Raw genomic sequence first — 16,549 nt, 5'->3', positions numbered from 1 at the left:
CACCTGCCTCCTCCCCACAGCGTGGTGCAGAGCAGGAACCCAGCGAACATTGATCAGAGGGCGTGGGAAAGGCTTTTCCAGACTCCTTCCTTCCCAAGCGTCTCTGGTTTTCGGTGACCACACAGAGTTCTCACCCTCCTTGGCCCTCTTCTCAGCTATTCAACGAGAGGGCAGATTTACAGATTGGAGACGCCCACCAAAAGCTCCCAGCCAGCCGGGTGCGGTGGCTCAAGCCTGTAATCCCAGCACTTTGGGAGGCCGAGATGGGTGGATCACAAGGTCAGGAGATCGAGACCATCCTGGCTAACCCGGTGAAACCCCGTCTCTACTAAAAAGTACAAAAAAAAAAAAAAAAAAAAAAAAAAAAACTAGCTGGGCGAGGTGGCAGGCGCCTATAGTTCCAGCTACTCGGGAGGCTGAGGCAGGAGAATGGTGTGAACCCGAAAGGCGAAGCTTGCAGTGAGCTGAGATCCGGCCACTGCACTCCAGTTTGGGTGACAGAGCGAGACTCCGTCTCAAAAAAAAAAAAAAAGCCCCCAGCCTGTGGTTCCCCAGGGCTAGGGTCTCTGCCTCAGTGGGGCCCTGTGCACACTGGGGGATGTGAAGGGCCCGGGGCAGCGCTGGCTGGGAGGGGGCCATGCTCTCACTGTGGCTCGTGGCTGACCCCTGCCGATCTTACGTAACCAGAGAACTCGGAGAATCGCATCTGGCAGTGGCAAGTCTGGAAAGCTGGAAGAGCTCCACGCCAGGCTGAATCAATCAGCAGCCCCCATGCCCAGGGCGAACACAGACTGTTTTGAAGATCAGATGTGTGCCCTGCCCAAGCCTTCAGAAACATTCTGGCATTTCAGAAGCGAACAAAAGCAGACAGCCCGGGACCTAATCCCCAAAACCAGGGCTGTAGGGAGCAGAAGTCCAGAGGACGCCACACCCCACATTTGAATATTTTTTTTTCTTGTCACGCAAACTTCCTGGGCAGGAACTCCAAGGGCTCAGTGGGCAGGAAGGAGGGTCCTTAAATACGTCCCCTCTTGGCTGTTGCTGTTCCAGGAGCCCCAGTTACCAGGAGAGGCTGTGTCAAAGGTAATCCTCTTCCCTGCTTACCTTATTTTTTCTCTTGTCTAGGTGGCGCCTGCCCTCGGAGCGGGGGCCCTAAGTGTTAAGAGTCCTACATCATCTCCCAGGGGGCTGGTCCCTGCCTCCGGGACCATCATCTCTGGAGCATCCTCCTGGACCTCTGGCAGCTTTGCCATCCCCCAAACCGGGAGGCGGAGGTCCCAGGAATCCATGGAGCAGAGGCACCAAGGTGGCTGTGGGGTGAGAGGCCTTGATGGGCCGTCAGACTCCATCACTGGAGGGAAGGTAGCAGAGCCAAGTGGTAAAGGCATGAGGTGCCAACAGAGATGGATGTGGGTTCAAGCCCCGACGTGCCATTTGCTACCTGTGAGACCAGACAGAGCACTGAGCGTTTCTCAGTCTCCCTTTCCTCATCTGTCAAACGCACTCATCATTGTTCCTTCTTCATAGGCGCCACTCTAGAGCTTTTGTGAGCACAGAAGGCAGTGAGGAAGGGAGGGGGTGCCACTGGGGGGCAAAGTCAACACCGGCACAGGTGAGAGGAGCGGGGTGCAAGAACGTGGGGTGTGAGGCGACGGGTGCTGGGGAGGCCCCCAGTGCATGCAGCAGCAGCTCCCATTTGGGTGCAGCTGCAACGTGATGGTCTCCACTCATCTCTGTGAAGTGGCATCTTTGTTAACCTGTCTCTCGGGGAAGGCCTGGGAAGGCCGTCCTGCCCAGAGACCACAGTTCCGAGTGGCGATGCTGGGGTGCAAGACCAGTCCCGTCCCACGCTCACCAGGCTCTTCCCACCTGGGCGGCCTGCCTCGGTGGCTGGTGCCTAAGGCTGCTGCCCTGCTTTGACCGTACAAGGCTCGGGAGAGAAGCAGGACCTTCCTGCAGGGCTGGGGTTGTGGTCAGCAGGAGGGGCCTGGCCCATGGAACTGAGAAGGTCCCAGAGAGGGGGCTTCCCCAGCCTCCTATCAGATCACAGGGAGGGGCCATGGAAGGGCCAGGCTTAGAGCACCCTCGAAGCCAGCAGGTCCCCGCTCCCTGTGCAGAAAGCCTGGGGCTAGGGGTCAGCCTATGGGGAGGGGAGGCAGAGAATGGATCAGAAGCCACTCGCTGGAAGGTAGGCAGGACCATATATCTATATACAATATAATTATATATTACTTATGATATATAGGGTTTTTTTTAAAAAAATGGAGATACCCTATTTCTGCTGATGTTAAAAGTTATGCCGGGTCTGCAAGTGGGCTGAGTACCTCTGGAAGGGGAGTCAGGAACTGATAACAGTGGCCCCTCTGTGGGGCAGCACCTGACAGCTGATGGAGCAGGGACGAGGGCGGTGGACCTTTTTCTGTGTCCGTTTGCTATATTTTACATTTTGTTTCATGAGCATGTATTGCCTATCTTAAAATGCACCAACATTTAAAAAATACAAGCTCATTGCAAAAAGTCAAACATTGCATAAGAGGAAAACAGATCATCAATAATTTCACCCCCATCAATTGTCCCATCACGTTGGGGGCTACCGTTCTAGTCCTTTCTTGCATGTTAGAACACACACACACGCGCGCGCACACACACACGCCTGGTACGTCTGTTATTCCATAACTCCCTTCCCTTCCCTTCCCTTCCCTTCCCTTCCCTTCCCTTCCCTTCCCTTCCCTTCCCTTCCCTTCCCTTCCCTTCCCTCCCCTCCCCTCCCCTCCCCTCCCCTGCTCTCCCCTCCCCTGCTCTCCCCTCCCCTCCCCTCCCCTCCCTTCCCCTCCCCTTCCCTTCCCTTCTTTCTTGATGGAGTTGTTCCATAACCTCTTTTCTTTTCTTTTCTTTTTTCTTTTCTTTTCTTTCTCGATGAAGTCTCGCTAAAAGTAATTATATTACTTACCCGAAGCATTCAAATACCGCTTCCACTGATAGCCTCTTGACTTCTAGCAAATCTCACTAACCTTGCCTTACCTCCTACCACTAATCTAATAGGAGACCTCTGTGATTATGACTCCATTCTCCTGGTCAAAATGCTGGAGTACAATGGCGCAATCTCAGCCCACTGCAACCTCCTCCTCCCGGCTTGGTTCAAGCACTTCTCCTGCCTCAGCCTCCCAAGTAGCTGGGACTATAGGCGCCTGCCACCACTCCTGGCTAATTTTTGTAGTTTTAGCAGAGACGGAGTTTCACCATGTTGGCCAGGCTGGTTTTGAACTTCTGACCTCAGATGACCCACCCACCTCAGCCTCCCAAAGTGTTTGCTAGGATTATAGGCGTGAGCCACCGCGCCCAGCCTGGAACCTGTTTTCTTTCTTATCCTCAGTGCCTGGGACACCCCTGGTGTAGAGAGAGCCCCTACAAACATGCTCTGAATAGCCTGCTCCACCTAATCCCTAAACACTGCACAGTAATCCCTCACGTGGGTGTGACAGGAGTCATTTAAACCGTCTCCTCTTTCGGACCTTTGGGGTGTTTCCAATATTTCCCTGCTATAGAAAACAGTGATGACTTTCTTATTCGTGAATGTTTAGGAAAGGCTGTAGGACTTCTTTGTCACAGAGAAATACGTTTGAAAAACTTTTGCCACATATCGCCAAATTGCCCCCAGAAGGGCCATCCCAATTGGCCGCTATGGTTTCGTGTATTGGTAGCAGGAATCACCTTCACACCTCTTTGTGGAAATCTGCAGCTCTGTGAATCCTTGGTGGTCATGGGCGTGCGTCTCCCAGGTGTGGCACGCATGGGTTTACACACCAAGCCTGGTTCAGCTCTGCCAAGAAACCAGCGCTTTTTAGAACAATGGCTTAGCCAGGAGGGTGGTGCTGGGTTTTGCTTTATCGGCTTGGGTGTGCCCCTCCAATCTGATCTGGAGAGTGGCTGACTGTGTGTGCAGAGCTCTAGGGGTGTTGATCTGGGACTGTGCCACCAGCTTTGCAAGCAAGTATCGGAGCGGGAGAGGCCAGGAAAGGCCCTGCCCCAGCACGCTGCCAAGAGCCCCCAGCAGCAGTTCTGTTTAGGGCGTGTGTTGCTGCGGGTGTCACCTTCTCAGGGGCTAGCAAGGCAGCCAGGGGCCCCGGCGTCTGAGTGAGGGGCGGGAGAGGAGGCCAGGCAGAAAGCGGACCTTCCAGCGGGAAGGCCGTTTTCCGCAAGGCCGAGCCCGGGCCCAGGGAAGTCCCTTCCTATAGCATTCAGGCGGGGTGGGAGGCGGGGTGCGCTCGTGCCCCTCCGCCAGCTGCAGGTGCTTTGTGTCCCCAGGCACCATGAGCAAGATCAGCGAGGCCGTGAAGCGCGCCCGCGCCGCCTTCAGCTCGGGGAGGACCCGCCCGCTGCAGTTCCGGATCCAGCAGCTGGAGGCGCTGCGGCGCCTGATCCAGGAGCGCGAGCAGGAGCTGGTGGGCGCGCTGGCCGCAGACCTGCACAAGGTGCTCGGGCTGGGCGGCCGCCGTCTGCCAGTGTCGGGGCCTCGCGGCGGGGCGGGGGGCTGGGGGCAGTGCGGCCCGGAGAGGGGCAGGAAGAACTTGGGGCCACCTGGGCCGCCGGGCCCCGCGCCCCCCCCACCCCGCCTCCCTGCCGCCTCTTTCGCCCTCTGGCCTTTTCCTCCTGGCCTGGCCTCCGCGTCCCGCCCGCAGCGTCCCCCATTTCAACTCTCCTGCTGCCCCGACACCCCGAACTTTTGGTCCCCCCCATTCCTCAGCCCCACGCAGGACCACCTGGTTCTCCACACCAGGAACCAGAGCAGCTTGGCACCCCGGAGGGCATGGGAGGCTCTTCCCTCCCTCCCAGTCCTCACAGGGGCTGTTCCGTCCCTCGCCCTGAGCAAGATCAGACGCCTCCGCGTCTGCAGACCCCTGCTGTCCCCACATCCTGCCTGGGGTCCGGCGCTCCGGAGTCCATCCTCCCACCGACTACCCTCTTTGCTCCTGCACTTTTATTTTTATTTTATTTCATTTATTTATTTGAGATGGAGTCTTACTCTGTCACCCAGGCTGGAGTGTGTAATGGCGCGATCTCGGCTCACTGCAATCTCCGCCTCCCGGGTTCAGGCAATTCTCCTGCCTCAGCTTCCCGAGTGGCTGGGACTACAGGCGTGCACCACCATGCCCGGCTAATTTTGTGTTTTTAGTAGAGACGAGGTTTCGCCATGTTGGACAGGCTGTTCTTGAACTCCTGACCTCAGGAGTTCCTCAGGAGGAGTTCTCGGCCTCTCCAAGTGCTGGGATTACAGGCGTGAGCCATAGCGCCAGGCCTGCTCCTCTACTTCTAAAGAAATCGCCCAGGACTTCTCATCTTAAACCAGAAACAATAAGGAAACCCACTCCGTTGACTTTACAGCTTCTGTGTTGCTCTTCACAGCCCAAGTTTATAAAAGAGAGGCGTTTTCCGCCGTCTGCATCCCCTCTTCTCACCCCTGCTTCCCGAAGGAGGCCCTGAGCGCCCAGCAGCCCTTGGTCCTGCATCCCCCTCCAGACATCTGAAGGGCCTGGCTCCGTCCACCCTGCCCGGATCCATCTCCCAGTGCCCGGATCTATCCCCCGTCCCCAGATCCATCCCCGCCTCCACGGATCCATCCCCACTGCCTGGATCTACTCTCCCCTGCCCAGCTCTATTCCCCCTACCTGGATCCATCCCCCTTGCCCATGCCTGGCCCCTTCACGCTCTCTCCCCTGGGGCCCCACACATCCAAACCTACCTGGGCCCTCCTCTGGCACAAAGGGGCCTTCTCAGACCCACAGGTCCAAGTGGATAATCCTGGCTCTGCTTCCCCTGGGGGCCTTCTGCGGCTGCCCCCACCCTGGGCTGAGTGAGCGGCCCCCATCACCCTGGCAGCTGAGCAGTGGGGCTCCTCACTTGCCCCAGCTGCAGCCGGGCCCTGGCCGTGGAAGCTCACAGGGGCTCTATCCCTGCAGAACGAATGGAATGCCTACTACGAGGAGGTGGTGTACGTCCTGGAGGAGATAGAGTACATGATCCAGAAGCTCCCCGAGTGGGCTGCGGATGAGCCCGTGGAGAAGACGCCCCAGACTCAGCAGGATGAGCTCTACATCCACTCGGAGCCTCTGGGCGTGGTCCTTGTCATCGGCACCTGGAACTACCCCTTCAACCTCACCATCCAGCCCATGGTGGGCGCCATCGCTGCAGGTGCATGGCCCTGTGGGAAGGGAAGCTGGGGGAGCACCGTCTACCACCACGGAGCCAAGCCAGGACGGGCTCAGGCCCGTGTGAAGAGTCCTGGGGTCAGATAAGGGTTTGCTGGGTCTGTCACAGGAGGCTGTGGGGACCACGCTATTTAGCCAGGCCTCTTGGTGCCTGAGGTCCAGTCAGGCTCAGGTGTCCGCACCTGATGATGGAGAGAGGGCCTGCCTTCCCCCACCCTTGGGGGGCTGGAGCTTCTGTTACCTAATATGCACCAGGGCTTCCTTCCTAGAAGGGGCCAGCGCTGTTCTACCATCCAGGCCCCCAGAGCCTCTCTCCCCTTTCTGCTTTTCCTCCAACATCTCAGCAACTCAGAGGGCCAGGTGGTGCAACTGTGGCCAGCGTGTGCCTGTGCGTGTCCCTCTGTCATGTGCCCGTGTGTGCTCCTGGGTGTGCCCCGTGGCATGTGCTTGTGTGCCAATAACTCTCCCATCCACTCTTCCGAGGACACACGATGGAGGGGAGGCTTCAGGTGTGGTCCTTGGGAGGGCAGAGCCTCTGGGTGAGGTACCCTGGGCATAGGCCTGGCTCTGTGTGCTCTGCAGGGAACGCGGTGGTCCTCAAGCCCTCGGAGCTGAGTGAGAACATGGCGAGCCTGCTGGCTACCATCATCCCCCAGTACCTGGACAAGGTGAGGTGCCCTCCAGGGCCTCATAACTCCATGGCCTCATAACTGAGCTGGGGCCAGGTATTTGGGGGATGAGAAATAGTGAATTCTTGCAGCAAGGGACCAAGCTGGTGGCGCTGAGGATGGTCCTTAGCAGCTGCCTTCTCTCATTGGGGTGAACAGAGCCCCTGGGCCAGGAAAGGGGGTCTACTGCCAGTTACCACCCCCTGCCCCCAAGGTGAGGTGCTGGGCTTCGGGGCTGCTGGTCTCGGCCACTGCCCATCTACACTTGTGAGAGCGAGGAAGGGCTTGGTGTTCGCTGAGCCCCCCCTCTCTCCTTGCTTGGAAGGATCTGTACCCAGTCATCAATGGGGGTGTCCCTGAGACCACGGAGCTGCTCAAGGAGAGGTTCGACCACATCCTGTACACGGGCAGCACGGGCGTAGGGAAGATCGTCATGACGGCTGCTGCCCAGCACCTGACCCCTGTCACGCTGGAGCTGGGAGGGAAGAGCCCCTGCTACGTGGACAAGAACTGTGGCCTGGACGTGGCCTGCCGGTGAGAGGCTCCGGCCTGCTGGCTGCAGCGGCCCTTACTCTGCCTTCCAGCACACATGACTGCACCTCACATTGTGGGTCCACTCTGAGTAGCACAGACACTCCCTGCCTCACGGAGCAGTGGTCCTGGCAGAAACTCACATGGGGATGCGGGGGGGACCAGGTGCACAGAAGACGCGTGGGGAGTCCCAGAAGGCTTCCTGGAGGGGGAGAGGTCCAGGCTGAGCTCTGTTCGCTGAGTGGGCATCACTGGGGAAGTGGTACTCCAAGCAGAGGCTGCAGAAAAAGCAACTGTGGGATGTTCAGGACACAAGGAACTGTACTGGGTCCAGCCCTCTGCTGGGGCAGGGCAATCTGAGTTCTGGAGAGCAGGCCCAGAGGGAGAAGAGCCACCGCCACTCGGGGTCTGGGGAAGATCCCGTATCTGCACCTCCCGACCCTAGCCAGGGCTCTGGCCACCTCCCTATCCCACATCTGTGGCCCCCAGAGATGTAGGGGAGCCTGAGTAGCAGTGACATCTGGCTGTGCAGGGCAAGGGCGTGATCAGGGAGCACGGAGGCTGCCCCCAACAGACGTCCTCTAGAAATTCCCTACCAGTCCCCGGTGAACACAATCGGGGCATTGGGTCTTCCTGGTCCAGTGTCTAGAAGTAAGCAGACCGCTTGGGAGGACTCACTGGTGGCAAGGTCACAGCCGATGGCTTCTGCTGACCAGAGAGCTCAAGGGTCTGCAAAACGAGGTGCAGCTCTTGGGGAACCTTTTGGATTTAGTCCAGTCTGGGACTTTCACAGACGCATCGCCTGGGGGAAATTCATGAACAGTGGCCAGACCTGCGTGGCCCCCGACTACATCCTCTGTGACCCCTCAATCCAGAACCAAATTGTGGAGAAACTCAAGAAGTCACTGAAAGTGAGTATGGGACCCTTGGCGGGGTGGGATGGGAAGCCTCCCATCACAAGGTGGGCCTGGCCCTTTAACTAACTTCTAGGGATTTGGAAACAGTGGATTTATTTTCTTCTAATATAAATATAATGCAAGCTAGGCATGGTGGCTCACACCCATAATCCTGCACTTTGGGAGGTGGAGGCTGGAGGATCACTTGAGGCCAGAAGTTTGAGACCAGTCTGGGTAACAGCAAGATCCCGTCTTTGCAAAAAATGTTTTTAAATTAGCCAACCATGGTGGATGGGTGGTGCATGCCTGTTGTCTCAGCTACTTGGAAGGCTGCGGTGAGGCTGGAGGATTGGTTGGGTCCAGGAGTTCGAGGCGGCAGTGAGCTATGATTGTACCACTGCATTCCAGCCTGGGCAACAGAGCAAGACCCTGTCTCTAAGAAAAAAAAAAAAAAAAAAAAGGTAATGCACACTCACTATAGATAATTTGGAAAAGATTAAAAAGCATAAAGAAGAAGAAAAATCTCCACCCAGAATCCCATCAGCCAAAGACAGCCACTGCTGGCCTGTGTCTGAGCAGCTTTTGGCCACGACGAGGGTCTGCGTCCTTACCCGAAGCCCCCACCTCTTCTCCACAGGAGTTCTATGGGGAAGATGCCAAGAAGTCCCGGGACTATGGAAGAATCATTAGTGCGCGGCACTTCCAGAGGGTGATGGGCCTGATTGAGGGCCAGAAGGTGGCTTATGGGGGCACCGGGGATGCGGCCACTCGCTACATAGGTGCGTGACCCCTGAAGGGCATAGCCCACCTGCCCAGGCCACAGGGGTCCCCAGCAAGTTCACAGCAAGTGGGCACAGATACTTGATAAGCAGACATGACCTCGGGTTGGGTATAAACTGCTTTCACCAGGGAGCCTGGGGTAGACTCTAGCAGGCAGGGGCTGAGGACAGCCCCTGCTCCAGCCTCAGAATCCCCTCTCCCAACAAAGGCCCAGAAAGAGGGGCCTCATCTCCCCGCCCCTCTGTAGCAGCAGGAGCAGGGACAGCAGAGGCCATAGGAGCCCCAGGTGTGCCAAGCCGTGAGGGGCCCCCAGTGCCCAGGCTGTGGGTCACCACATGGGGCCCACTTGGCCCCGAGTTTGTCAAGGAGACAAGAGAATTCTGGCAGGGCATCGGGTGGCCGGCGGGTGCAGTGCCTGCAGTGCCTGCTCCTGGAGACAGATCTCGGGTCCTTCCATACAGGTTAACCTGTAGTTGTCCCCAGTGGTCTGCCCAGATGGCACCCGGGACACAGGTGCCTGCGGCACCTCTCTGGGGCCTCGTCCCTGCCCTTTTCCAAGCCTGGGCAGCTTCACCTGGAATAGGTTGGGTCTAGGTGCTTGCACTTTCCAACCGCGTGGGGGTCTCTGTGCCATCCAACTCTGGCTCGTTTCCTGCCTCAGCCCCCACCATCCTCACGGACGTGGACCCCCAGTCCCCGGTGATGCAGGAGGAGATCTTCGGGCCTGTGCTGCCCATCGTGTGCGTGCGCAGCCTGGAGGAGGCCATCCAGTTCATCAACCAGCGCGAGAAGCCCCTGGCCCTCTACGTGTTCTCCAGCAACGACAAGGTGGGCAGTGGGCCTGGGGTGCCCTCCTCCAGGGTCCTGGGGCCCACAGACCTGGGTTCAAACTGCAGCTTCACTGTTCTCTGGCTGTGTGACCTTGGGCAAGTCAATGGATCTTTCTGAGCTCCTTTCACCTCATCTCTAAGATCAGGACAGCAGCGTCACCTGAGGGCATTGAATGAGCGATCCTTGCCCAGGGCCCTGCACACAGGCGTGGGCGCGGCTGCTGTCGCTCTTTGCTCGTGTGGTGCTGAGGGCCACGCGGTCTGCGGGAAGAGCGGGAGACGGCGGCTAGGGCTCTGCCTCCACCTGCTCCTGTCCCTGTGGCTCCAGGCTGTACCCAGGCAGGGTGGGGTGGGGGGCTGTGGCATCCTGTGGACAGGAGACTGAGGTCAGTGGCTGGGTCCTGGTGCAGGTGATTAAGAAGATGATTGCAGAGACATCCAGCGGTGGGGTGACGGCCAACGATGTCATCGTCCACATCACCTTGCACTCTCTGCCCTTTGGGGGAGTGGGTGAGTCTGGGGCTGAGCTTGCTGCCTCCCTGCCTCCCTCGGGGGCCCCCAGGGTTGGGCACCGTCACCCAGCAAATTCAGGAGGGGCCGCCTCCTGTGGCCCAGGCCGCAGCTTCCTGCTAACCTCTTCCATTTGGGCCTTGGCCTCTGCCTGCCATCCATCAGACACACTTAACCTGGGAGTCTAGAGGGTCCTAGAGGTCACCTGGTGCACCAGCCTGTTTCATGGAGGCCTGAGAAAGGTGACCCAGGCCAAAGGTCACACAGCCATTTAGTGGCAGACCTGGGATTAGACCCTTGCTGGGCACTCCCACTGTTGTCCCCAGCGTGGATGCCCTGGGGACACCCTGGACATTGGCCACCCTCAGGAGGCCCAGAAAAGGGCCACAACCTGGGGCTGGGTGCTGAGGGCCCCAGGATTTGAGGGAAGGATGGGTGATGATGGCTGGGGCTCTGCCTGTCTGTCCTTGTGGTTCTGGGATACACCCAACAAGGTGGAGAGGGAAGCCTGGGGCATCCTGGGGGCAGGATGCTGAGCCCTGAACCAACTTCTCCTCTGCAGGGAACAGCGGCATGGGGTCCTACCACGGCAAGAAGAGCTTTGAGACCTTCTCTCACCGCCGCTCTTGCCTGGTGAGGTCTCTGATGAATGATGAAGCACTGAAAGTCAGATACCCCCCGAGCCCGGCCAAGGTGAGAGGGGGAAGGGGCTGTGGGTGGGGGGAGACCAGGCTGCGTGGGACCAGGGCCTGGGGATCACTGCCTGCTCCGTGTCCCTTTCACAGATGACCTGGCACTGAGGAGGGGCTGCTCCGCCTGGCCTGGCCACACTGTGTCCCATCAGAGTGCGGACCACCCTCACTGGCTCTCCTGGCCCTGGGAGAGTCACTCCTGCAGCCCCAGCCCAGCCCCGCTCCTCTGCTGACCTGCTGTCCTGTGCACACCCCACTCCCACATGGGCCCGGGCCTCACCACTCCAAGTCCCCACCCCATTCTAGACCAATAAAGAGATGAATACAATTTTCTAACTCAGCAAATGCAGGCATATGGCGCTTCTTATGCAGCACTGAACCCACCGACCTGTCCTGCCTGATCCCACTGCCCCACGAAGCGTGGTCACTGACGTGCCAGCAAAGGCCTCTCATCAGCTGGTGGGGCCTTGTGCCAGGAGGCCATGTACAGTGTCAGGGTGACACTCATCTTCCTTTTAGCCTTGGGGAGGTCAGCTCCATCTCTGGTGTGTTCAGCCAAGGAGAGCCTGAGGAGGCTGAGCCTTGTCGGCACAGTGGTTCAGATACGGAGAGCTGATGCTCGCTCTTCCCAGACTAGCTTCACTATCTCGGGCAGGGGTCACTTTGTGAGATGATGCAGTAGTCAACACAAAACGCCTTGGTTATGGCATAGTGCTGCTCATGGGGGCAAAGGACCCGAGGCCAGGCAGCACCAGCACCCACGGCCAGGACAGGGTCCGGCAAGGCGAGTCTGAGCTGGGTGTTCTGGGGGCTGGTGAGACCCAGAGCCAGGAAGCTTCCCAGCCTGGGCCTGGCAGGTAAGGGGAGGCTGCTGGGGGAGACCTGCTGAGGCTGGGCCGGTCCCTCTGGGTCCTCTACACAGACTCTCCTGGTATCATGCAGCAAAACCCTCCCAGCTTTTGCTGAGATTTCCTTGTGAAAACAGAGTTTTGTGCTGTCACCACCAGGTGTGCCCGGCCCCGCCTGGGACCCTCGCCTGCCGCCGGCCACTTGGCTGCTCCCAATAAAAGCCTACCCTCCACGTGGTCCGTGCCCTGCCACCACCACCCCCTTCCCACTCCTGACCTTCCTCTCTCCCCTGCGTCTTCAGTCTTCCCTTCTGTCCTGGACCATTCCTATTCTCTAGTGTCTTGCGCCTTATTCTAAGTCCCCCAGACCCCAAATGCAACGAGAAAAGTCATTAACTGTTACCTGTGCTTCCTTCCCTCCAGCGAAGGGGTGGGAGCAGGGGCAGAGAGGAAACTTTTGTTTTGTTTTGTTTGGATGTTTCCCGCGTGGACCTGTGACTTATAGTATACCCAGAGAATTGAGCTGAACTAAATCTTGGCTGGGAGTGGTGGCTCATGCCTATAATCCCAGTACTTTGGGAGGTCAAAGTGGGAGGATCCCTTCAGTCTGGGAGTTCAATACCAGCCTAGGCAATAGAGACCCTGTCTCTACTAAAAATAAAAAATTAGCTGGGTGCGATGGTGTGTGCCTGTAGTCTCAGCTGCTAGAGAGGCTGAGGCAGGAGGATCACTTGAGCCCAGGAGTTCGAGGCTGTAGTGAGCTATGAGGTGCCACTGTACTCCAGCCTGGGTGCCAGAGTGAGACTCTGTTTCTAAAAAAATTTTAAAACCCAAAGCCAAGAACAGAACAAAATAATATTTTCTCCTAACTGGCTCCCCCTGCGGCGACTGCCTCATCCCTCTACGCTCCTTCCCAGCAAGACTCATTTGAATGGGTGTTCTCAAACAGCGCTTCCTGCCCCCACTCACTTCCGCTTGCCCAGGTGACCCTCCCTCACCTCTGTCCTATGGGGAACCCCTGGCTCTTGACCAGGCAGGCGCAGTCTCGTGTGGGCAGATCCCCAGGGTCTCGCAGCCACTTTGGATGTCTCCACTGCCCTGCCGCCTCCTTCCATCCGACCCCACCCTCCCTCGAGCACTCTGTTCTCCGGGTTCCTGGACCCCACATGCTGCAGTTCTCCTTCCTCACCAGCTTATGTTCCCAAGTTAGTCTCCATCCCTCCTGACCTTGAGCTCCTGACTCATATATCCGACAACCGACAACCAACTTGACCTGTGAACTTGGAGTCTCAATAGGAAATTAACACTTCCATGCCCAAAAGAGAACTCTTGATTTTCCCCTCTAAGCCACTTTTTTTTTTTTTTTTTTTCTGAGGCAGAGTCTTTCTCTGTCGCCCAGGCTGGAGTGCAGTGGTGCGATCTCGGCTCACCGCAACCTCTGCCTCCCAGTTTCAAGCGATTCTTCTGCCTCAGCCTCCCGAGTAGCTGGGACTACAGGAGCGTGCCAGCACGCCCAACTAATTTTTATATTTTTAGTAGAGACGGGGTTTCACCATATTGACCAGGCTGGTCTCAAACTCCTGACCTCGTGATCCGCCCGCCTCGGCCTCTCAAAGTGTTGGGATTACAGGCGTGATCCGCCATGCCCGGCCTAAGCCATTCTGTCCCAATGCGTGTCACCCTGCAGAGTGGCTGAGGCCAAAACCTAGGAGTCAGCCTTTACTCCCCAGCTTTCCTTCATGTCCAAGACTTCCACAAGCCCCCAGGGGAACACCTTCAACTATCACAAAAACGTGTCCAACTCTGCATTTTCACCCGCACCCCCCTGGCCTGAGCACCAGCAAATGCCTCCTAAGTGGCCTTCTTTCCTCCACTCTCGCTTCCCTGTGCTTCATTCTTCACTGTGCACCCAGATGATATTCCCAATACAAAAATCTCCGTTAGGGCAAAGTTAAAAATGCAAAAATAAGAGGCATGCCAGGCACAGTGGCGCATGCCTCTAATCCCAGTGCTTTGGGGGGCCAAGGCAGGAGGATCACTTGAATCCAGGAGTTCAAGGCCAGCCTGGGCAACAGAGAGAGATGCCATCTTATATTTTATAAATATAAGAAAATTAGCTGGTCATGGTGGTACATGCCTGTGGTCCCAGCTACTTCGGAGGCTGAGGTGGGAGGATCGCTTAAGCCCGGGAGTTTGAGGCTGCAGTGAGCTGTGTTGATACGACTGCACTCCAGCCTGGGCAACAGAACAAGACTCTGTCTCAAAAAATAGAAAAAAGAGCCTTAATTCTCTCTGTTGAAAATAAAAGATTTCTCTCCCCTCCTTTGTTTTAGAGCACCTACTTTGCAAAACATGTCATTATAAGTTCTGTCTTTTCGAAATGTGTGTAAGTCTTTTCAGGAGCTATAATAAATAAGACTCTTGTCAGCTTTACGAGCCAGACATCTTTCTCAAGGGCTGGGGTGTCATCTCTTTGAAATGCACCCCCAAATTCTAATTCCTGTGAGAGGGAAGAAGCCTAACTTCCAGTGGGCATGTCTGTCCAAGTTGCAAAATTACCTCCTGTCATAAAGATATGAGAGGTCTTTTTTTCTGGATAGAGCCAATTAGCAGGTCAGGCACAGTGGCTTACACCTGCAATCCTAGTACCTTAGGAAGCCAAGGTGGTAGCATCATTTGAAGCCAGGAGTTCAAGATCGGCCCGGGCAACATGGTGAAACCCCATCTCTACAAAATATGAGAAAATTAGCCAGGCGTGATGGTGCACACCTGTAGTCCCAACTTAGGAGGCTGAGGCAAGGGGATCACTTGAGCCCAGGAGGTCAAGGCTGCAGCGAGTTATGATCATGCCACTGCACTGCAGCACAGGCGACAGAGGGAGACTCCAGCTCTCAAAACAAATAAATAAACAAATACATAAAATGTTATGATGGCTCCCCATTGCACTTGAGGATCCGTAAATTGCCTTGCAAAGCGCCATGCGCTCTGGGCCCTGTCTTACTCTCTGACCTCTGCCACGAACTTCCTGGTTCAACACCCACGGCCTCCTACAAGCCTTTCCCTTCCTCAGGACTGTTCCTTGTTCTCCTGGATCCTTCTCATCAGCCTCTGCCAGCTCAAACCTCATCTCCTTTCCCTATTCACTCTCACTCACCTGCCTTAGTCTTTGTCTTGTCTGTGCATCTGTTTATTGCCTGTCTTTCCCCACTCAAGGCAAGTGCTGACCTTTGTCCATTGTATTCACTCTAGATCTCTAGAGGCTAGAGCAGTGGCCTATACATAGATGGGGCTATGTAAATATTTGTTGAATAAATGAAAAAATGAGTGAGTTTCAAAGACGTCATTGGTGTTTTGTTGCTCTAAATACCCCCCCACGCCGCACCATCATCTCATCTGATATTACCTGATTTTATTATTTATTTATTTATTTTGAGACAGAGTCTCGCTTGCTCTGTCACCCAGGCTGGAGTGCAGTGGTGCGATCTTGGCTCACTGCAACCTCTACCTCCCCGAGTTCAAGCAATTCTCCTGCCTCAGCCTCCTGAGTAGCTGGGACTACAAGTGCCCACCACCGCATCAGGCTAATTTTTGTAGTTTTAGTAGAGGCGGGGTTTCACCATGTTGGCCAGGCTGGTCTCGAACTCCTGACCTCAAATGATCCACTCACCTCGGCCTCCTAAAATCCTGGGATTATAGGCATGAGCCACTGTGCCCAGCCTGAAATTACCTGATTTTAGATGACAACAAACTTCATAGGATCCCACTGTGGGATAAAACAGCCCAGAGGTTTTAAACCATATTAACCACAAAGACAACATCCTAATCAAAGACAGTGTGTCCTGTTGTCCTCACGCATCCCAGGTAAGGGCCCCACAGGCAATGCTCTGATAAATGACAGTTGCCCCCAGCTGAAGGTGGGAGGAAGAGGAAGGCTTGGCTGGCACACGCTGCCTTCTGACCTTCACCTTCACCCCACAATGGCCCTGTGCAGTGAGGATGTGAGCCCGTTTGTTAAAATTTATTTATTTTTATTTTTTATTTTACAGACAGGATCTTGTGGGGAAAGTCATCACCATTCTCTAATCTCAAGTACCCAGGGACACGATACACTGCGGAAGGCCGCAGGGACCTCTGCCTAGGAAAGCCAGGTATTGTCCAGGGTTTCTTCCCAAGTGATAGCCTGAGATATGGTCTCTGGGGAAGGGAGAGATCTGACCTTCCCCCAGCCCAACACCCATAAAGAGTCTGTGCTGAGGAAGTAGAAGAGGAAGGCCTCTTTGCAGTTGAGCTAAGAGGAAGGCATCCGTCTCCTGCTCCTCCCTGGGAATAGAATGTCTTGGTGTGAAACCCGATTGTATGTTCTATTTACTGAGATAGGAGAAAATCACCTTAGGGCGGGAGGTGAGACATGCTAGCGGCCATACTGCTCTTTAAGGCCAGGGATGTTTGTGTACACGCACATCAAGGCACAGCACCTTTCTTTAAACTTATTTATGACACAGAGGTCTTTGTTCACATGTTTTTCTGCTGACCCTCTCCCCTATTGTCCTGCCACATCCCCCTCTCCAAGATGGTAGAGATAATGATC

At 56.1% G+C, this 16,549-nt stretch overlaps 1 protein-coding gene across 1 annotated transcript; it reads left to right on the top strand.

The window, feature by feature from the left end:
• Positions 1-815: 815 nt before the first annotated feature.
• On the top strand, positions 816-11,458 carry LOC105493335 (aldehyde dehydrogenase 3 family member A1). The gene is made up of 11 exons (XM_011760902.3): positions 816-1,083; positions 4,306-4,472; positions 5,958-6,189; positions 6,789-6,874; positions 7,200-7,408; positions 8,199-8,316; positions 8,939-9,080; positions 9,743-9,909; positions 10,322-10,421; positions 10,984-11,114; positions 11,207-11,458. Exons 2-11 carry the CDS (start codon positions 4,311-4,313, stop codon positions 11,219-11,221), a joined length of 1,362 nt encoding a protein of 453 aa, XP_011759204.1. The 5' UTR covers positions 816-1,083; positions 4,306-4,310; the 3' UTR covers positions 11,222-11,458.
• The last annotated feature ends 5,091 nt before the right edge of the window (positions 11,459-16,549 follow it).

This window comes from Macaca nemestrina, chromosome 17, assembly GCF_043159975.1.
Source record: "Macaca nemestrina isolate mMacNem1 chromosome 17, mMacNem.hap1, whole genome shotgun sequence".
NCBI classification, from domain to species: Eukaryota; Metazoa; Chordata; class Mammalia; order Primates; family Cercopithecidae; genus Macaca; species Macaca nemestrina.
The sequence above is the reverse complement of the archived record's forward strand: the minus strand, read 5'-3'. Positions and strand labels throughout refer to the sequence as shown.